The sequence below is a fragment of the Vulpes vulpes genome, chromosome 3, assembly GCF_048418805.1.
Source record: "Vulpes vulpes isolate BD-2025 chromosome 3, VulVul3, whole genome shotgun sequence".
Lineage (NCBI taxonomy): Eukaryota > Metazoa > Chordata > Mammalia > Carnivora > Canidae > Vulpes > Vulpes vulpes.
In genome coordinates this window covers 49,167,379-49,190,109 of record NC_132782.1, presented here as the reverse complement: position 1 = coordinate 49,190,109, position 22,731 = coordinate 49,167,379, and the positions used below count along the sequence as shown (strand labels likewise).

At 39.5% G+C, this 22,731-nt stretch overlaps 1 protein-coding gene across 11 annotated transcripts in view; it reads right to left on the bottom strand.

Annotated features, from left to right (window-relative positions):
- The window catches only part of ATP13A4 (ATPase 13A4), a 111,600-nt gene that overhangs the window by 74,493 nt on the left and 14,376 nt on the right, over positions 1-22,731 (bottom strand). For all 11 annotated transcript variants that reach the window (XR_012000408.1, XR_012000404.1, XR_012000405.1 and 8 more), the window contains one exon: positions 6,885-7,058. Coding sequence is in view for 6 of the 11 variants with exons in the window: in XM_072752396.1 (XP_072608497.1) it covers positions 6,885-7,058 (174 nt within the window). In the remaining 5 variants the exon portion in view is untranslated. The remainder of the gene's footprint in view (positions 1-6,884; positions 7,059-22,731) is intronic.

The window sequence follows — 22,731 nt, the reverse complement described above, 5'->3', positions numbered from 1 at the left end:
TTTCTATATTTAATTATCACTTTTTTCTTTCATTTTCCCCTCCTGATTATACCCACTGATACTCTTGATGCCTTGACCTCATATTCCCAAAGTTGCTTAGCTGGAAAAAAGTTGACATTGGCTAGAATGTAGTATTTAGTTATAAAATAAAGAAATAAAGTTCTAAACATTGAATAAATCTCACCCTAATTATTGTCTCAGCACTCTTGGGATATGTTGACCAAAAAAAAGGCATGGGGGAGGGGCAGTGGATGTGGTGGTAGAGAGAGTGGACAAAGCAGGAAAGTTATATGACAAAGCAAAGGCTTTATCTATGTTTGAGGGTGGGAATGGAAATCCTGAACAATTCAGCATATATTTTTGGAGAGATTGAATATTTTTTTTATGAACATTTTCTGAGGGAAGAATGGGTAGTGAGTTAGCTGGCTCATTGCCTGAAATATCTGGAGATGAACTCAATTTATAACAGGCAAGTTATTTACCCACTCTCCAGTCACCCTCCGCTTCCTCTTCTTCTTGTGTTAAGTGGGGCTAACAGTCGTATCTGCCACATTGTCATGAGAAACAAATGAGACTGTAGGTGTAAGGTGCTTTGGTGAAATCTGTGCCTGGCATGTAGTCATTCCATGGTTCTTGGTTACTACACACTTTGTAAAACCAATTTAGACTTTTTATTTGTTACTTCTTACTGAGCACTGCATTTCCAGATATTTTAGACAATGAGTCAATTGAACCCCATCCCCCAGTATGACTGCATTTGTAGATAGGGCCTTCAGGAAGTAATTAAGATTAAGGGAGTCATAAGAGTGATGTCCTAATCCAACAGGGTTGGTGCCCTTATAAGAAGAGGAAGAACCAAACCTGTCCCTCTCCCATGTGAACACAGAGAGAGGGTAGCTGGCCATTTGCAAGACAAGAAGAAAGATCTCCCCAGAAACCAATCCTACCAACACTTTGATCTTGAACCCCTAGCTTCTAGAACTGTGAGAAAATAACTTTCTGTTGTTTAAGGCACCCAGTTTGTGGTATGCTATTATGGCAGTGTGAGCTAATGCATTACTCAAAGTAGGTCAAGAGTAACACAGGGAATGAAATCAAGGCACTTAGGTTCCAGACTCTACTCTTCCACAGTTTCACACTATTGCCTCAGTGGAGTCTGCTTGCTGGCCAGGGGACAATAAGATCTCCAGTTCCCACTCCAGTTCAGCTCTTGATAGAAGCTTTTCTTTCACTGACAGCTATGGGACCCTGAACTCTTCTTTGAACTCTCTATGCTTCTATCTGTAAAATGGGGGAAAAAAATCTGTATCGGAAAAGACTAAATGAGGCAACATACATGCAAACATCTCACAGATATAAATCACATTACAAATGGCCCTGTGTTAGTAATCACAACTGTATGGTATGGGCACAAAAATAGACGCAAAGATCAATGGAACAGAATAGAAAACCCAGAAATAAACTAACAATTATATGGTCAATTAATCTTTGACAAAGGAGGAAAGAATATGCAATGAGAAAAAAACAATATCTTCAACAAATAGTGTTAGGAAAATGGACAGCTACATGGAAAGAATGAAACTGGACCTCTTTCTCACACCAGACACAAAAATAAATTCAAAATGGATCAATGGCCTAAATGTGAGACCTAAAACCATAAAAATCCTAGAAGAATGCACAAGCAGCAATTTCTCTGACATCAGCCATAGCAACATTTTTACTAGATTTGTCTCCTGAGGCAAGAGAAATAAAAGCAAAAATAAACTATTAGGACTGCATTGAAATAAAAAGCTTCGCACAGTGAAGGAAATAATCAACAAAACTGAAAGGCAACCTAGTGAATGGGAAAAGATATTTGCAAGTAACATATCTGATAAAGGGTTAGTACCCAAAATACATAAAGAATTGGTAAATTCAATGCTCAAAAACCAAATAATCCAATTTAAAAATGGGCAGAAGACACGATCAGACATTTTTCCAAAGAAGACATACAGATGGCCAATAGACACATGAAAAGATGCTCAACATCACTCATCATCTGGGAATGCAAATCGTAACTATAATGAGATATCACTTCACACATATCAGAATGGCTAAAATAAAAAACATAAGAAACAAGTGTTAGTGAGAATGAGAATGTGGAGAAAAAGGAACCTTCATACACTGTTGGTGGGAATGCAAACTGGCGCAGCCACTGAGGAAAACAGTATAGAGGTTCCTCAAAAGTTTAAAATAAAACTACTCTATGATCCAGTAATTAGACTACTGAATACTTACCAGAAAATACAAAAACACAAATTTGAAAGGATATATGTACCTCTATGTTTATTGAAGCTTTATTTACAGTTGCCAAACTATGGAAGCAGCCCAAGGGTCCATTGATAAATGAATGGATAAGGAAGATGGGACACACACACACACACACACACACACACATTTGAATATTATTCAGTCACAAAAAAGAATGAAATAAGCTATAGTTACTGTTTTCAAAAACCCTATAATCTAATAAAAGAAAAAACTATAAAAAAGGAATGAAGCATAGTGGGAAAAAACTCTAGATTTAGAGCATCAGAAGACAGGTGCAAGTTCTTTGCCTATACTATTTCCTTTTCCTGGACCGTTTCCCATGTGCTCCTTCCCACCAGCCATCATCACCTTTTGACCCATCATTCTTTAGAGCTCAAGAAAGACTTTCTTGACTTAGTCAAAGCCCTATTTTACAATCCTATTATAACCATGAACCTTTCCTAAGTAGCACTTATAGCAGTTGGATGTTCACATTTATTTGTGTAGTGATCTAATGAACTTCATGAGGTCAAGAACCCTGATTTTGGGGAATCCCTGGGTGGCTCAGAGGTTTAGCGCCTGCCTTTGGCCTAAGGCGCGATCCTGGAGTCCCGAGATCGAGTCCCACGTCGGGCTCCCGGCATGGAGCCTGCTTCTCCCTCCTCCTGTGTCTCTGCCTCTCTCTCTCTCTCTATGTCTATCATAAATAAATAAGTAAATAAATAAATAAATCTTTAAAAAAAAAGAACCCTGATTTTACTACTCTTATACTCTACCCTCTGCCCATGAGCTACCACTATGGCTGGCACACAACCTGTGCTTATCAATTTATGAAGGGGGGGAAGGAGAGAAAGAGGGAGAGAGAAAGAGGGAGAGGAAACGCCTGGGTGACATTTATTAGGTTTACTAGACTGCAAAGATATAATCTGTATCCTCATCTGTAAAATAGAGACAGGTGATGATGCCTTTTTTCCAGGGGTGTTATGAGAATTATATGAAATAGTCAATGAGATGCTGTTTTATAAAATATGAAATGAATAGCATTTTAATACAAGGCAGATTGCAAGAAGCATTATAGTAGTCAGGAGTGAAAATGTGGAGCCAAAAGAGAATGAAGGAAGGTAATTAATTCCCCCAAAATTGAGTCAGAGAATGGATCATCAATGGAGAAGGAGGTAGATGGCTGAGGGATGAGTAGGCTTTCATAAATAGAAGTAGAACACCTCCTTTCTATATTCACTCTATAGAAAATGTGTATGTGCGAATACGTGTGTGTGAGCGCACGCGCATACATGTATGAGCTGATTCCTCACCAGAATATCATTCTACTGGACAGAGATTTCCATCTGTTTTGGTTACAGCTATATTCCCAGCACCTATAACAATGTCTGGTATGTGATTGGTGCTCAGGAAGTATTAAATGAATGAATAAATAACTGAATGAATGAAGAGGACAAAGAATAGCAGAAGAAATGCTATGAGTAAAAGCACAGACAAAACCTGTCTAGCTCCCTTAGGAAATGGTGTTGGTGTGAGGCACCTGGGGCTTAGAGAGACCAGGCTGCAGAGGAGAAGGGAGAGATAAGTCAGAAATCCAGACACATGAATACAAACCCCGGTGGCTGAAGAGCATCCAGGGGAGCTAGTGGACTCTGGATGCCATCTGCATGGCTGATTTGCAGAATTTCTGAGTTTTTAAACTAAAGCCCCAAGCATTGACACCTTTAGGTGAAACTGAGGGGAAATGCCCCCCACGGAAACACTGAAATGAAACACCCTGACTCAGCCTACTAACCAATCCTCACATCCTCCTCTGCACATCATGGGTCTTTGACAACATGACATATGACAGGGAAGGAAAAAAAAACACATCTGTAATTATAATAAAGATGAAAACTATGGAAATCATCAGGAGCATCTGAATTCAAAACACCAATGAATGTAAATCATGTAATTTGCATAGAAATGTGGCCACCCTACAGATATCAGTTAAAATTCAAAAGTAGATGAATAATGAATAAAATGCCACTTTTAAAATTATAAAATAGAAGTGTAGTTACTCTTATATTTTGGAAAAATCCCACTCTTAGAAGTGCTTAATAAGAGATGGGGAACTGAAAATAAACGGAGTGCTAAAGACTTTTAGTTAGTACATCATGGCACCCCCCCCTTTTTAATGTTAAGAAATGACTACCTAATCAGTATCTGCGATAATGATCCATAATCTTACCAGTGTGAGATTGATGATAAATACCAAGTACTGATTTTTTTAATAACATGAAAAATAGATATACAACACATTTTCAGGTAAGAGTCTTTTTAGCCTTAATGGGAAATTCTTATAGTCCAGCTATTATAATACAATTCAAATAAAAAATTTTAAGGTGTCATTTAATGCAAATAACCTAGCCTCAGATTTTCAAGCTATTGGTGCCCAAAGCTTATTTCTATCTAAGGTTCATATAGTAAGAATGTTTGATATAATTGAGTTCTTGTCTAATTACATAAAGACTAATTTAGGACCTCATTTATTTGGAGAGTCTCTGGCATAGCAAATCCATTTAAAATGACACATAAGAGGAGGTAATTAAAAATTAAAGTTGAAATCAAGATGAAAAAGGAAAGATTGAGGATGGTTTAGGCTGCTCTGATTAGTTGTGGAGGGCAGTGAAATGGGAGCGGGGCTTAATCGGCTTTGAAAGAGACAAAGAAAGAGGAGGAGGATGGAACCCAGAACCCTATGGCACCAGTCTTCTTAAAATTTTTCCAATATGTATCTGGTTGCAAAGCTGACCACATGCAACCAGGAGAGATGATTGTTTGAGCATGGATGATGAATGAGTACTGGGGATTCACAGGCACTGGACCTCTTCCCTATGTCTCCCATCCTGGAAGGAATGCTCCTGACTAAAAACGGGAGGACACAGTATCCAGACAATCAAACAATTATATGTGGTGCATTTAGTCTATAGCAGGTTCTTTTGTATAACAGCCTCTTTTATATAGCAAGTTCTCTGAGCTGCTTCAGCAATAATACACACACACACACACACACACACACACACAATCAAAATGGTCTTTGATCATGTATTTTACAGTTTGCAAAGGGCTTTCATATACAAAACCTCACTTCATTCTCACATCAATGCAAGCAAGAATGAGTGCTTTTTCTAGCCTATTTTCCAAACAGAGTCCTGAAAGGTTGGGTAACACTCCTGAGGTGTAACATACTTGGGGTGCTAGGACCAGGAGTCAAACCTCTTGACTCCGAATCCCAAACTGCACATTCATTCCCTGTTGGTGACAACTTGTTTATTTCTCTTACTGGATGTTTCTTTCTCTTTTCTCCCTCTTCACTTTCCCTTTATCCACTACCCTCCAGTTTTCTCACTGTCCTCCCTTCCCTTGCCATTTTCTTGCTCATTTCTTCCTATTCCGATTTGTGCCTTGACTCTGCCAGCAATCTCAAAGAGTACAATTTGGCCAGCCAGCCATTCTCAGATCCAAAGAGTCTGGTGGTACACTCTGAAAGGGCAGAAAAGCTTTTCTGTTCCTGAAGTTATTTCTGCTACAGCAAGAGCATTGCCCCCTGAGAACAATAGTAGAACTTGGAAGGAGGTTCCTCCAGGGTCATGGTTATAAGACTGTTGCTTACATCTCCTCTTGCTGTATTAAATAGTGTGTTTATTTAGAGAGATTACTATATATAAAAATAAGCTAAGAGCCCAGCAGAGGTTGATTTATCAAAATGTGGTTGTCATTCTGGGTCATTTGGGCTGATGTGTTGTTAGTCAGCCAGAGAAGGTTCTTTTTGTAAGACTGTACTTTGACTTCCATCAATAGGAATATCCACCTCAGCCTGTCAGCCACCACATATTATGGAATCCCTACAGCACACAGGAACTAGGGATGTGGCAATTAGCAAGTGAGAAATAATTCCTTCCCTTGTGGAGCTGACAGTCCAGCATAAACATGAACGACAGACGTTGCTTAAGTGTAATGAGTGTTAGGAGGTAGTGTTAGCTGAGCAAATTCATGGAAACTCACCTAACACCTGTACCTGGTATTAACAGAGAGAAACAATGAGCTCAGAAAAAGGTGGCTGCTTTTTTTTTTAACTCTAGCCTATCTGCAGGATGCAACACACTCCCTCAAAGACCGTGGCTCTCTCAAATCGACAGAAGACCACATCCTCCTCAGAGGGGTACTCCCCATCTCCTTCCTACCTCTCCCAATCTCTTCCTGCAGAGTTGCTCCAGGGGAAATGGGGTAGGTGTGATACATCAGGACATGAGGGGAAGCATCCATGCAAATTTTGTAGCTAGTAGCCTGACTTAACTATTTCACATTACCCATTACTTTTAGCTACTCCTATTGTTATTTCAGCCCTAATATCCATAAGACTCACAAGTTTAAAAGGAATACCCAGTGAAGTAGGTCTTCTTCTGAAATACTATCATAGAGAAATTATTGAGTTCTTGGTAAATAAATGCAAGGCTGTGATGGAACTTGCCAGGTGCACATCTCCCACTGCCATCCTGTAATGAGATGCCCAGGAAAAAGGGCCACCAGGTAAAAGCCAGGTACACACTTACTGTTGTCTTCAGCAACACGACGTCTGCCTCTTGCAAGGAACACGGCACACAATTTGCCCACACGTGCCAAGCGGGTCTCCAGTAAAACACCAAAGGGAGGATCCCAAAGGAGAAGATGGATCCAGCAAGACAGAGAGTTTTCCGGCAGCCTTGAGTCCGGTAGCCAAATATCTCCTGGGGAAGAACCAAAATGACCGCAAATATTGGTTAAGCACAATAAATAGCATTTGAACCAACTGGAATTCGGGTGATAAAACTGGGGATAGAGATTGAAGAAGTTGAGGAGAGACTGAGAAGGGGGAGAAGGATCCCTGACAAAGTACCATATAATCTCAGGCCTCCTGGACATTGCAATCAAACTGGGAAATTCAGTAAAAATTAAATGAGTTACTATGTACAAGTGCTACACATGTGTTTGTCACAGCTGCTGCTCATGCTGCTGGTGCTGTTACTTCTACTATCATCTAGCCATTTTCCCAGAAGTAGACTTGAAATTCTACCCTTTGGTTTAATGGCACTTTTTAGATCTAAGAATTCCTTGTGTCAATAGTTCTGCTCCTGCTAGGATTGCCTGTTAAAATAACAAGGGACCTGGAACATGCAACTTTAAAGATTACATTACCAGAAGTGTTTCTGTGATCTTTGCTGAAGGCTGCTTTAATGTCGAATTTTGGGGAATCTTCCTCTTATTAGCAATGCATGCAGGTGTTGACTGTCTGCCTCAGGTGTCGTTCACATTTGGCATGACTTTGATTAAATGTTCACATTAACTCATAAATATAAACTCATGGCCAATTCTGCCACCTAGGATGTCTTTCTTTACATGAATCCTCTTTTGTTCTAAATTCAAGTTCTTGTTCTCCAGCTGCCAAGCCTGGAATGGTTCAGCCCCCTCATCATTCCTGAAGCAATGCTTTGTTGATCTTACACTGAGCAGGAACCCAATCCTAAATCCCATACTTGCTCTGAGTCTACCCTATCATCTTTTCCCATGTGCTTTTTTTTTTTTTTTTAATGTTCCTGCACTTGGGAATATGTCAACTTCTGCTCCACATCCCAGACATTGTATCATTTTTTGAATGTTATATTTAAAAGTTTCTTTATATTGTCCATCAGTTGAGCCACCCATGTAATATGTCAGAATTATGCCAATTCTAGAAGCACAAATCTCCCTGTTACCATGTATTATTTTATGGGCTATCCAATAAGAGCCCTCTATAGTTTCTAAATTGTCTGCATGTTCATTATCAAAACAATATGAGCATGAATTATCTTCATTTTCCAGCTACGAAAACTGAAATTTAAAGTTATTATATGTAAAAAATAAATAAGAAAATAAAGTTATTATATGTAATAGATATGATTAGCAAGTATTATTGGTAACAATGATAGCAGCTAACATTTATTGAGCACTCAAAGCCCTTCTCCAAGGACTTCTCACTTATTTGAAAGAGATTACATGTGTTTCTAAAGCATAAAGCTCATGAGTAACTCAAAATTGGACCTCCAATCTAGACCTCTTCAGCACAGGGAAGATAATTTGAGCTGGTCATTTCCATTCTAAGGCTCTTCTTCATTCTGTCTCAGATTTCAGTTCAATTTAACAAACAATTTCTAAATGTCCACCAAACAGCAGACATGTGCTAGACACAGAGATGAATGAGACAATGCCTCTAGCCTCAAGGAACTCATTACTTTAATGGAAAGAGAGACACACAAACAGATAAGAACAAACAAGGTTAGAGCAATAAAAGGGTTAGATAGAGGAATGACTATATAAATTGTCATCTAAATTGGGTACTATTAATAAAAACACCGGTACAGCAGGAGACCAGAAGTACCACAGTCAGGCCAGGTGAATATCCCCTAGTTAGACCAGAGTATTTCATTCAAAGCTTGCCTGTTCTCAGTTCTGTGGACGCTACATCAGTTAGTAGCTCATCCCTCAAAATGCAGAGGGAGTCATCTTTGCTACTCTGCACTCTGCCCACCCTTACTTCCTACAAAAAGTAGTCCATCAGCCAAAAAAAAAAAAAAAAGAGAGAGAGAATATTGAGAAAATTTCAGAAGAATATCACACTCATGGCAGTCTACATGCATTATGAAATAGCACACTATCCCTTTCCTTATCTTTTCTGCTACCCACAGATTCCCCCGTTCCCCCGTCCCTGGAGATCTAGGTCCTTTGCATTCCTGAGGGTTTAAACTTTGGCTGCTGGGTGTCCAGGTCTTCTCCTCTGCAGATCCCTATACTCAAGATGTCACACTTATGTTTTCCAAAGCAATGGTTTCAACTACCTCAGCCAACAGAACCCCTTAAAAGTCTATAGACCCTATACCCAGATACATACAGATGCATACAAGTAAATTTTTCCATACTTAGGGAGTTCCCACAGTCTAGGTAAGACCCTGCCCTAGAAAGTGCACAAGGCTGAATCAAATCTGATTCACAAGCCCTTATACTTAGGGCCTGACACTGGGTGAGTATTTGTGGGAAGACAATGCTTTTGGAAATGCACATGAGAGGGTGATGAGAGTAGGACATTGACTCCAGGAAGCTTTAAGGGTAATGCCATCACCTCAGGCCTCACCAAGTCCTAAGAGTGGCTCTCAGCCTTCAAGACTCAAAGATTGTTGGAAAAACACCTCTGGCAGAGAAGATTAAAGCTCACCTGGTCCAAGAGACTGGTTGAAATGAGAGAATGATATGCATGTAACCTTCACAAGACAAGATGAATACATGGGTAGGTATTAAAAGTTTGTTCTCTTCCCAACAGCACCATCTCCAGGAGTGATTGTCCTGCCAATGGAGCCAAATGCAAGCATAGTGCTTAAAATGGGCTCTGGACTCTTCTCTGACCATCTCCCACCCTAACTGACATGCCTGCTAATTCATTCAATCAAATTACAGTCAAATCCCATTAGCGTGGGAACCATTTATTCTCTTTAAGACAATTCTGCATTTCTTTCCTGGTCTCATTAAATATTTGAAAATTTAAGTGATTTTTAAAAAATAGTTTATCTCCCTTAAGATAATCTTATTTAAATAGTGAAAGGGAATAAAGGAGAAAGGAGAAAAAATAAGCGGGAAATATCAGAAAGGGAGACAGAAAATGGAAGACTCCTAACTCTGGGAAACGAACTAGGGTTGGTGGAAGGGGAGGAGGTCAGGGGTGGGGGTGACTGAGTGGCGGGCACTGAGGGGGGCACTTGACGGGATGAGCACTGGGTGTTATTCTCTGTATGTTGGCAAATTGAACACCAATAAAAAATAAATTTATTATTAAAAAAAAGAAAGATGAATGGATAAAGAAGATGTGGTCTATGTATACAATGGAATATTAGCCATTAGAAACGACAAATACCCACCATTTGCTTCGACGTGGATGGAACTGGAGGGTATTAGGCTGAGTGAAGTAAGTCAATCGGAGAAGGACAAACGTTATATGGTCTCATTCATTTGGGAAATATAAAAAATAGTGAAAGGGAATAAAAGGGAAAGGAGAAAAAAATGAGTGGGAAATATCAGAAAGGGAGACAGAACATGAGAGACTCCTAACTCTGGGAAATGAACAAGGGGTGGTAGAAGGGGAGGTGGGCGGGGGTTGGGGGTGACTGGGTGATGAGCACTGAGGGGGGCACTTGATGGGATGAGCACTGGGTGTTATTCTATATGTTGGCAAATTGAACACCAATAAAAAATAAATTTAAAAAACAAAGTTTAAAAAAAAGATAATCTTATTTACCTTATTTCCAAATTTTGGATGTGAAGGGACTGTTTCACTGTACTAATTTGTTCTGAATGAATGCAATTTCTATCAATTTCTATCAACTGCTTATCCTCACCACAAACCGTACTCCAATTTCTACCTCAGTAGCTTCTTGTTTGATACTTTGTAACTTTGAAGGATGATTTTTCAAGGTACCCCTAAGTTTAGTTGACTTCTAGATCAAAGGGAGATATTCTCAACCTGAATGAGCTATTCCAGAAATCTTGAACTGGACGCTCAAGAAGAATGGCCTGCAGATAGGTTTCTTGTTGGCCTGGTCAGCATTTCTTAAAACTTTATATTGGTCCTCCAGTTACTTTCACATAAAAAAATTCTGATTTCTGGCTTTTCTTTAAAATAAATCAGAAATCGTGACAGCACAGTACCCACATTCTTATACTGGAAGAATCAGCTGGAAAGCACCAAATAACCCAGGAACTATCCCAACACCATCCAGTGAGATAGAGAATAAGGCCCTACAGTACAGTCATACAATGGGATCTTACACAGCACTTCGGGCAAATCAGCTTCAGCAACACTCCACAACGTGGATGACTCTTAGTGACACACTAGTAAGTGATAAAAATCAGTTCAAACAATTACATCAGCATGCAAGCATTTTTACAAAGTTGAAAGCAATGAAAAATAAAATATATTTTTTGGGATAGAGTTAAATAAAAGAAAGCTACGTTGGAAGAAAAACAAGGAATTGACAAAGACATGATACAGGACAGTAGTTACCTCCACTGAGGCAAGGCAGGGCCACATTGTCAAATGCAAACTATTGTCAAGGTCCTGGCTTTTGTTGGGGGTGGAGGAATCATCACGTTATTATAAAGAACCAATTAAAGAGCTAACTGAATTAATGCAATGCAGCATTGACAAGTAATGAGAGTATCATGAACCAAGGATTATGGGTGATCTAATTGTGGGCACCTGAAGTTTTAAGGAAAAAAGGAAGAAAGAATCAATCAGAGTAAGAGATGCTCCCTTTAAATGAGCAGTTGCTCCTCTATTTCTCATGGTTCTTGCCATACTTTCTCCTTTCCTCAACACTAAGGCCATATGCCAGATTCCTTTCTCATCTCATACTGGGCCTGCTCATAAGATTACAAGCCTCATCCTGTACACCAGTGGTTCTCAATCAGGAGTGATTCTGCTACCAGGGGACATTTGGCAATAGCTAGAGACATTTTAAATGACTTTCAACTGGGTGAGAGGTGATACTGACATAGCTTCTAGGTGGAGGCCAGGAATGCTATGAAATAACCCCCCACCCATGGCAGTCAAACATCCTGTAGTGCAGAGGACAACTGCCCCTCAACCTCCACAACAAAAACTTCTCTGGCCCCAAATAATGCTGAGGTTAAGAAACCTGAGTAGGTATTGAGTTTCTCCCACCTAATCTACACAGGTCTCTAGGTCCTAGTGCCTAAGATGCTCTTCTCAGCACTCAGAGGAGAACTAGAGAATTTTAATACTGAAACCTATAGTAAAAAAAAGAATTTGCACTTTGCGTGAAGTGCTCACTAAGGTCAATAATGGGTGCAACAGCTCATTTTGCAGATGAGGAAAACTGAGTGCAAAGAGAGAAAGCAAATTGCTCTTGTGATCTGTCTGTCTCTGCCTGTGTGCATCTGTCTCTTTCGCCAAACTGAATCACTTCCCACCACCTGGTTCTGCCCTGGCCACACCAACCACAGGCACAGAGTCCTTTCTTCCCTCAGGGTCTTCCCATGGCTGGCTATCTCTAGTCTGTGGCAGCCTCCTTTAAGTGTGTTCTTCTCAGAGAGGACTTAGTCAACCTCCTATATAATGATAAGACCCTGATATCACCCACCCTTTATAAGACTTTTTAAAAATCATTTTCACAATTTGTTCTTAGTATTTTTTGCTTGCTATTCTAGCTCTCTCCTTTCTACCCTCCACAGGACTTTAAGTTCTATCAGTTGAGGATCCTTTCAAGTTTGTTTCCTCTAATACAGTTTACCCAGCACCTGGCACATTATCTGTATATGTGTTGAGTGGATGGATAAGTAGGTTAGTGACAGGAAGGAAGGAAGGGAGGAAGGAAGGGAGGGAGGAAGGAAAAAAGGAGAGAAGAGCAAGAAGGAAAAAAGGAAAGAAGGTTGATTGGTCTGTAAGTTCTATCAGTTTAAGATCCTTTCAAGTTTATTTCCTCTAATACAGTTTACCCAGCACCTGGCACATTATCTGCATATGTGTTGAATGGATGAATAAGTAGGTTAGTGACTATATGGAAGGAAGGAAGGGAGGAAGGAAGGGAGGGAGGAAGGAAAAAAGGAGAGAAGAGCAAGAAGGAAAAAAAGAAAGAAGGTTGGTTGGTCTGGAAGGTAATGAACCCTTACTCTTCTTGTTCCTAGCCCTAGTTTAACTGTATCCATCTCTCAGATTCTCTAAAAATTAAATCATTCCACTGATATGGGGAAAAGGAAACATAAACAATCTCAGGACTATTCTGCCTTTGGTCATTAGGAAATGCATTTGCATTACACTCAAGTTAATCTTTAGGACTAGGTTTCTTAAACAAGTGCTTTCATTTTCATTTTCTTCCTCTTTATTGTCTTCTCTGGGAGTTGAAAAGATGCTAAAGGTAAGACTGAGTCTCACAAACTCCTTCCTTCAACAGAGGTGTAACAAGGGCTTGGGAAGCAAGAAGCAAACTGATTTGGATATCTTTTCCTCAAGCTTCTGCTCTGGACCAAAAGGTGTGTTCACAATTGCCTGTCAGTAAGTTATACTAATTTCTGTCTTGGAAATTTCTTTACAAAAAAACCAAAACTATTTTAGAAATAGATAAAGAAAATACCACTACTCCAACCAAAAAAAAAAAAAAAAAAAAAAGACGACTTTAGAAATAGATAAAGAAATATATCACTACTTATCAGCTGAGTTAAGTTTTTCCATTCCATTTTCCATTAACAGTGTTGACCTCAGGGACACCTGGCTGGCTCAGCGGTTGGAGCATCTGCCTTTGGCTCAGAGTGTGGTCCCGGGGTCCTGGAATCAAGTCCTGTATCAGGCTTTATATGGGGAGCCTGCTTCTCTCTCTGCCTGTGTCTCTGCCTCTCTCTGTGTGTCTCTCATGAATAGATAAATAGAATCTTAAAAACAAACAAACAACGTTAACATCCATTGACTTGTGGCAAGGGCGTGCCTTGAGGGAATCCTTAAGAGTCTAGTGACCTGGGTACCATTCACTATCCCATGATAGGCAAATGAAATGCCCCTTAATTTCATTCCCAGCTCTGGATTCTCACTTGTCTCTCATTCCTAGCTTAGGAAAGTCATCTCCTGGCCATTGACTCCTGGTTCTCTTGCTAAAGTCTTACCTCACACAATTACTATTGGAAACAGTGGAACAACACCGGTGTTGTGTCAGGCCCCGGACGTGAGGAACTCATCATAAAAATGTTTACGTGCTACCTCTCAGAACAAAGTCTTCAGGTGTCTTTCCTTAAGTTCAACTCGAATTGCCCACTGTGTCTAAGGCCAAAGGTAAAGTAGGTCTGCTAGAGATTCTCCAGGAGTATTGTTCATTGAAGTGGACTTGGGGAAGATTGGAATTTCAACAGTCGGGAAAGAAGGGTAGGAGAAAAGGCACTCAACGTGAAGGGACTAGCCCAGAGCAAAGAAAAAGAGTCTGAAACATGGAGGTGTATTTCAGGACAAAATGTCAGCTTAAGGTATAATAAGGTCATTATACTGTGGTGTTGACCCATTAACTGGGTCACATCAGGCCTGATAAGGTACTTTGGGGTGGGACTAGGGATTCAGGGATGTGTCCTCTACTCCAGTGGCCTCTATAGCCAGTGGCCAAAAGTTGCTGAACCCTTAAAATCTATACCTCCATCTTTCTCCCTCCACACCCAACAAGTGGACTTCTCATGGCTTCCCTAAAGCTGCTGTCCTCAGGTGAAATCAGGGGAAGAGGCCGCTGCCTACAGTCTTTTAGCTGGGAGCAGTCTGATTATGGAAACAGGAAGAACAGATGCGTATGGGACTTTAGTGTCCTTTGACTAAGCAGCGTTTCTTCTCCACCCAGCGTTTCTTCTCCAGCCTGGGCTGTGGAAACTCCTCTTGGTCGCACCATTTGGCTGGCTGAAAAGCAAACTGTCCCGCCTGTCAGTGGCAGACAGGGTGGAAATACTCTGCCCTGTGAATAATTGTCCATCTAGTTTGGCTGAAGCTCATGAAAAACCAGTTCATGTAAATGACTTCTATTATGTGCTTGTCACACTAAATATATATTTTTCCACATTATGATTTAATCCTCGCAACTCTATAAAGAAGTTAATATCAGCCATGGGCAAGAAGTAAGGAAGATAGGGTTTACAGAAGTTAAAGGATGTATCCTTAGTCATCCTGCTTGTAGATAACAGAGTCAAGTCCTTCTTACTTAAAACTGTTTTCTTCCCCACCCCAGTCTGCCTCTCCTGACGGCATTCCATCCTCAGCTCTGACATTCTCACGTGGCAGAGGTCATGGGGGACAAGACTTGAACTCCTGCTAATTGCTCACATTTGAGTTAGTGGGGTTGCTGCCCAGACAAGTTCTTAGGTTTCCCCTTAAACAGGTTTTCACAAGCTCAAACCGCAGAGGGGGAGGAAATAGGCAAGAGAGACTCCACCTAGCAACCAGACGGTGGTGGTTTCTGCCAGCAACATCCTAATCTTCTGGTCTGGCGATCTTAGGCAAGAGGCATTTTCTAGGTTCTCGTGTGGTGCTGAAATTAAAACTTATCTTCTAATGATGTCTGAGTGACATAAGACAAAGCACAGACAGGTCAGTATGTGGGACTACTGGCCTGTCTGGGCAGCCTACTCACTGAACATGATAGAGACTCAAGATCAGGCAGGGCATGGGAAAAGACCACACTTAAAGGCCAAGGGTTCAAGACTGGTTTTGGTCTACCATTTACTAATTTTATCGTCCGGACGTCATTACCCCATCTAAAAATTAAGAACGCTAATGCCTCCCTCACAAAACTGTTATGACAATGAAATGGAATAACAGAAGTGGGCACATTATTCAAATATAGGTTGTTGTCATTATGAGGGCAATTAGACTTAAGGTTAATTATTAAACCCTTAGGGACACCCTGACATATCTGGCCTCTCTTTATCATTGGGATCTGGGCTTCCTTGACCACATGGTCTCAGGAAGCCACCCAATCATTCTCTAGCACATCATCCCATGTTAAACCTGTATGAGCCCTTATCTCCATCTGATATTTTTGTTTATTTTTTTGTGATCTACTCCTAGCATGTAAGTTCCACAAGAGCAGTGCTTTGGTCTGTCTTGTTCTTTGCTGAATCCCTGGCACAGAACAGAACAGTTCTCGGTACATGATAGGCCCACAGATACTGTTTGAATGCATCAATAGCTCTGGTTATATTGTTATTTCTTAGATTGAAATATTATTAGACTGGTAAACAGAGAGGTAGAAAATGGTAAGCATTGGCTATTAGCACCTGATGAAGCATAGCAAATATCCAGCTAAACATCAGTTTTCAGGAAGAAAGCTGAGATTTTTAAAAAAGATTTATTTATTTATTTGTTTGTTTGTTTGTTTGTTTGTTTATTTACTTACTTACTTATTTGAGAGAGAGAGTGAGAGAGAGAAGAATCTTCAAGCAGACTCCCTGCCCAGCATGGAGCCCAATGTGGGGCTCCATGAGATCATGACCTGAGCCGACACCAAGAATCAGACGCCTCACTAACTGAACCGCCAGGCCCTCCAAAAAAATTCTTAAGAGAATTCTCAAATAAGGGCACATAGAGAGAGAGCATGGGAAAAGCAATGATATCCTCTCAAAGTCAGCCTTATACTCTTTGACAAATAGAGAAATTTTCCCAACAATAAGTTATATCCCTAAGTATTATTTTTGTTTTTCTCCCAGTTATTTGTTACTTACCATAGGATTTTAGAAAATGAAAGAGGGAGAAGTATGCTGTCATGAACTCTATGAGAGGGAACGATCAGAGATGACCTGATCCTATATTTCTTTCACAATGTGAAACTCCCACACCTCCAATGAAGCAAACTCTACTTCCTGGGAAGGCTGTTCCATTTTCAGACAACCCTACTAATAATTACACCATGTGCCAGACATTAGGCTAGGACCCAGCAAGTGTACTCTGCACTCCCTCCCACTTAGTGCACACACACACACACACACACACACACACCAAGCACTGCCCTTTCAACCATTTCCACCTGTTCAACCAACATAACATAAAATTAATATAAATATATCAATTTCCATCACAAGTTTATGCCTAAACAAGGACCTGTGTAAATAAAAATCATTCTGAAAAGCACCATGTGACCAAGCTTTCTCATTGAGAAGGTTGGAAATCTGTTCCACATAGTGGCAGTGAGTTGAAAGCATGTACTAGAACAATGGTTACTACCTGTTTTTAGAGTGAAGAATCCTTTCTTAGCATTGCTGGTGAGAGATAAATTGTCAAGACCACCTTAAAAAGCACTTTGCACAGTGAAGTTAAAGATATACACACACTGTGCGATTCAGTAGTTCTACTTGCAAGTATCTTCTCTACAGAAACTTGTGGACCTGCATACCAAGAGATACAGACAAGAAAAATTCAAAGCTGGAAACAATCCAAGAGTCCATCGAAAATTGAACTGACTCTTTAGAAAGTATAGTCTTACCATGATATATTCTGTCACAATGCAAATAAATAAACTATAATTTTGTGCAGTAATATGGATACATCTCACCAATATAACAAGCAGAAGAAGCAAAACACAAAAGAATATAATCAGTGTGATTTCAATCACAGAGACCTCAAAAAAATTATTATGGGATACAGACATAATTAGAAAAAAATATTTTTAAAGGCAAGAAAATAATAATTATACAAGCCAGGTGAGAGGTTGCTTCTGTGTGGAGTCGGGGGCAGAGAGCAGAGATGGGTCAAAATTAGGGCAGGCCCCAGGAGAACATCTGGAGTGCAAGCAGTGTTCTATCTTCTGACTCAGGCAGTGATCATATGGCTTTGAATTATTATTAAATTAGCTGTATGTATTTTTCCACACATTTATATGGCATTTCAAAAACTGCCACACACTTCCAAATGACTGTGTTCTACTTTTGCTTGTAAAGGTTATACCAATGCTCATTGGGCATGCATGGCCTTGGACTCAAAGCAATAACTTTAACACTTATCAAGAGTCACAACCCACAGTTTTGCAATCACTGGTGTAGGGGAAAAATATTGGTTTGGAGATGGAATTTTAGTCTGAACCGTGGTCCTATAAAACAATCCGTTTCCTCTCTCTGGGACTCAGTTTCTCCATCTGTAAGAGAGGTGGTTAGATTATATGATCCCTTGAATCTCTCTAAATTTTGATACCTATAATTATTGTAACAATAAGAACTTCCCTAACACCAACTGTGTGACAGCTTCGAGTCACCTCAGAGGTATCTACATCACAAATCCTTTCCACGGAGATACCTGCCTTCACTTCAGGGCTGCCCAAGTGACCTTCACTCAAACTTCAACGTTCTTTTAAGGAAAGATAAAAGATGGTTATTGTTGCACCATTTGTGCAAACTGGTGCCAACAGGCTGTGCAGACCACCTGCTGGAGAACTATCAGACGGCCTTCTGGAAGAGGGAGTATGCTACATGCAGGAAGCCCCATGCTTGGCCCCGAGAATGGGAGTCACTATGCCAAAGTGTGACTCCTTTGCCACTGTGCCATATTCACTAACTTAGCATCAGAGTTCCCCCAGTGTGACAAGACAACTTGATTCATTTCCATAACTGGTATTCAGAATTGAGCACCTCCTTGGGAAAGGCTCCTCACTCTTCAGTAAAATGTCACCGTCAACCTGTGAATGCATGATTCTGGTTGTGGCTGATGGAAGAAGGACTTCCTAATCTGCCAAAGAATTTCAAGCAAATGGATGGATGCAGCGAAAGGTGAAAATAGGATAGGTAATGGGGAAATGAGTAACTTGTTAAGAATGGAAAATTGAGAGAATAGTGGGGCAGAAGGGGAACCAAAATTTCTACCTTTTTCAAATATCCTGGGATACCACCCAGTAAATGCTCTTTTACAGCATTTTACAGCATGATTTTTCATTCACTGGCCTCCATTTTTTTCCAGATCAGTGAGTTTTTATCTCAACTCATACCCAAATCATTTTCAAATTTCACAACATCCCATTAATGTCCCCTACAACTGTTTTTTCCAAACTGGTTAGGCATTACCCTATTTCTTAACCTGGACGATGGTTAATAAATGTTCGCCTTATAATTATCCATTCTGTACAAAAGTATTTGTGCACTTTTATATAGATAAAGAAGAATGTATTTTATAATAAAAGAGATGAAATGTCACACACTCTTATACGGGCATCAGTGAAATTTTGCTGGTTCTTTTTTAATTAAGTTCTTTCCCTATTTTGTATAATAATGACCTTCTGAAAGGCCAGTCATTCTGCAAGAGTCCAAATACTAATAGCTACATTCCCACTAATTTCAAAGATAGCAAATGACCAATCATTGGCTGCTTTTATTTTAACGGGTATCTATATATTTTTAGAAATAATAACACTAGTCCCACAAGGGACAATGGTGAAAAAAGACCCAGACTTTTTGTTTAGACCCAGACTTAATCACTTCACCATATCTATGTATATCAAATTATTGCATAATACACCTTAATTTTATACAATATTACATGTAATTATATCTCAAAAGAGCTGGGAAAAAATAAAGTCTATGAGCCAGAAAGAAACGAAAACTTAATCTTTGTTTTGCTATTTTGCATTCTAATAAAAATGTAGGTGTATTTTTTATTAAGATTTTATTCATTTATTCATGAGAGACACACAGAGAAAGAGAGAGAGAGGCAGAGACACAGGCAGAGGGAGAAGCAGGCTCCATGCAGGGAGGGGTCTCGATCCCAGGTCTCCAGGATCAGGCCCTGGGCTGAAGGCGGCGCTAAACCACTGAGCCACTGGGGCTGCCCAATTTGGATGTATTTTTAATCAATGTAAGTTTAACTCTAAACTCAACAGAAGGGGATCCCTGGGTGGCGCAGCGGTTTGGCGCCTGCCTTTGGCCCAGGGCGCGATCCTGGAGACCTGGGATCGAATCCCACATCAGGCTCCCGGCGCATGGAGCCTGCTTCTCCCTCCGCCTGTGTCTCTGCCTCTCTCTCTCTCTCTCTGTGACTATCATAAATAAATAAAAAATTAAAAAAAAAAAATAAACTCAACAGAAGAAGGAATTTCCTCAGCACAGTGCTTCCACATCTTTTCCATATAATGGTATCCATAGTAAAATGACAATATTTGCACAGTGCAGATCAGATAAATAGATGAGGCTGCCTAAAACTAGAGGTGATCAATATCCCAATATTCCTCTAAGAACTTCTGTCCTCCATCTCTAGCATCCCAGTGCTATTCATGGCACACCAGTTTGGTAGTCTTGCCCTATCATATATTTATAGCAAAACAATGCCTTTGTCTTTTCTTATTTTCCTCAGTCTAATCACACTCATATCAGGCAAAATTACACCTAAACTGAGTATATCCTATAACTACTCGCCATTCCTAGAAATTTCTTATCTTACTCAACAATATATCTTTACTCAAGCGGTTTTTTTTTGTTTTTGTTTTGCAAAATACCTGCCCCGACCTCATTGTTTCCTCTCCCCAATCCCCCACCAAAAATCCTAACAATCTTTAAAAACACTATTCATGTAAAATTTTCTCTATGATGCCTCCTCAGTCAGAATTGATCATAAGTTTAAACTCACTAACCACACACTCCTCTCTCTGCATTACCATGACCTCTACTACGCATCCAGTTTTATGACACCGAAATCTAGGAATTCCCTTTAATATTCTTCTCCTTCTCCCTCAACATCTAATTAGCCCGAGGTCTATTGGTCATCTCCTAGATATTTCTTAGATCGGCCTCCTCTTCTCCATCCCTGATACTCCTGCCTTGTTAATTCAACCAGGGTTCACACTAGAATCATGGCAAGAATCATCATGTCCAGCTTCACTTCTCTCTACACTGTTGTCCACATTGCTACAGAGTTACTTTTCTAAAGCAGACATCTGATTTCACTTCCTTACTAGACTTACCAATCATCCCAGTTTGCCCAAGGCTGAAGGGTTTCTCAGGATGTGACCTTTGCTAATGCCCAGGAAGTCCAGGCAAAGCCAGTGTGGTTGGTTACCTACTTAAAACCCTTAAATCCCTTTAGAATGGCATGTGGAGTTCTTCCTAATCTTCCCACACTATCTCTTCAGCCTCAACTCTCTGTTCTTCCCGTCCCACTCCACCACACACACATACACCCTGCACATCAGCGTTGCCAAGCTACATTCAGTTCTCTGAATGGAATGTGCTTTGTTCCTTTACATCTCAGTACCTTTGTACATTGTGTCTCCTTGACTTAGTATGTCCTTCACCCTAACGGGGCTTGCTGGTAAACTCCTATTCGTGCATCTAGATTCTTTTCAATTGGCACTTTTCCACTGAAGTCATCCAGGAATTGACTGTAGCTTCTTCTGTGTTCTCACAGAACTTTGCATATTCTGCTATTATAGCACTGGCCCACTGAAGTCTATCCTCCACTAGATATTGAGCTCTAGGGCTTTTCTTTGTATACATAATAGCTTTCACAGGGACTAACACATAGGTAGTGCTTAAAAAATGAGGAAGGAAGGAATGGAGGGAGGGAGGAAGAATGGAACAAAGAGGATAGAAAATAAATGCCTTGTAGACCAATCTTCTTCAGGAACATAGAAGCAAAAATCTTCAACAAAATTTTAACAGATAGATTTCAGCAATATGGTAAAAGAATTATGCACCATTACCAAGTAGTACTTATTCCTAAGATATGAAGCTACATTAACATTCAAAAATTAATCAGTGTAATCCACTATGTAAACAGACTAAAACTAATTTTTTTATTTTAAAAATAACATGATCATATCAATTGACACAGAAAATGCTTTTGACAAAATTTCACACACATTCATGGTAAAAATTCTTAGAGAAATAGTAATGAAAACTAACTTCTTCAACTTGATAACAAGCATCTTTAAAAACATACAGGTAACACTATGTTTAATAAAAGGGCTAATCATGGTCATAAGATGCAAGATAAACATATAAAATAAATTAATTTTATTTCTATGACCTACTAATGAGATAAACAATTGTGAAAAAATGAGAATTAAGTGGAAACAAGTCTACCTGATTTCAAGAATTATTATATAATTCCCTAGTGTTATATAATTTCTTATACTTAGACCTATATAACTCTGCCCAATTGATTTTTGACAAATACGAAAAAGCAATCCAATGAGGAAAGAAATAGTCTTTTCAATAAATAGTGCTGGAGTGAGCAATTGGATATCCACATTACAAACCCATTGCAAACCATGTATTCAATAAAGAACTTGTATCTAGTATACATAAAAAACTCTCAAAACTCAACAGTAAAACATCAAACAATTCAATCAGATAATTGAAAAGAGACATGAAAATACACATGGTAAATAAGCACACAAAAATATATTCAAAATAATTAGCTATTAAGAAAAGTTTAATTGAAACTACGATGAGGTATTACTCTATAGCTATGTAGAGAATGGTTAGAAATAAATGGTCGTAATGGTTAAGATAAAAAAATGGTAAAAAGAACAAGTGCTGGTAAGGATTTGGAAAGCCAGGATCACCCACGCATTGCTGGTAGGAATGTAAATAGTACAACCACACTGGAAAATAGTTTGGTAGTTTTTTTAAAAAAAAACTAAACATATAAGTACCATGCAACCCAGCTATTGCTTTCCTGAGCATTTATCCCAGAAAAAACAAAAACCTATGTTCACATAAAACTCTATTTACAAATGTTTACAGCAATTTTATTCATAATAGCCAAATACTGGAAACAACTATGATGTCCTTCCATGGATGAATGGTTAAATAAATAAATGATTAAATATTCCATGAATGTAGTATCATGGAAAACTACTCAGCAATAAAAAGGAATGAACT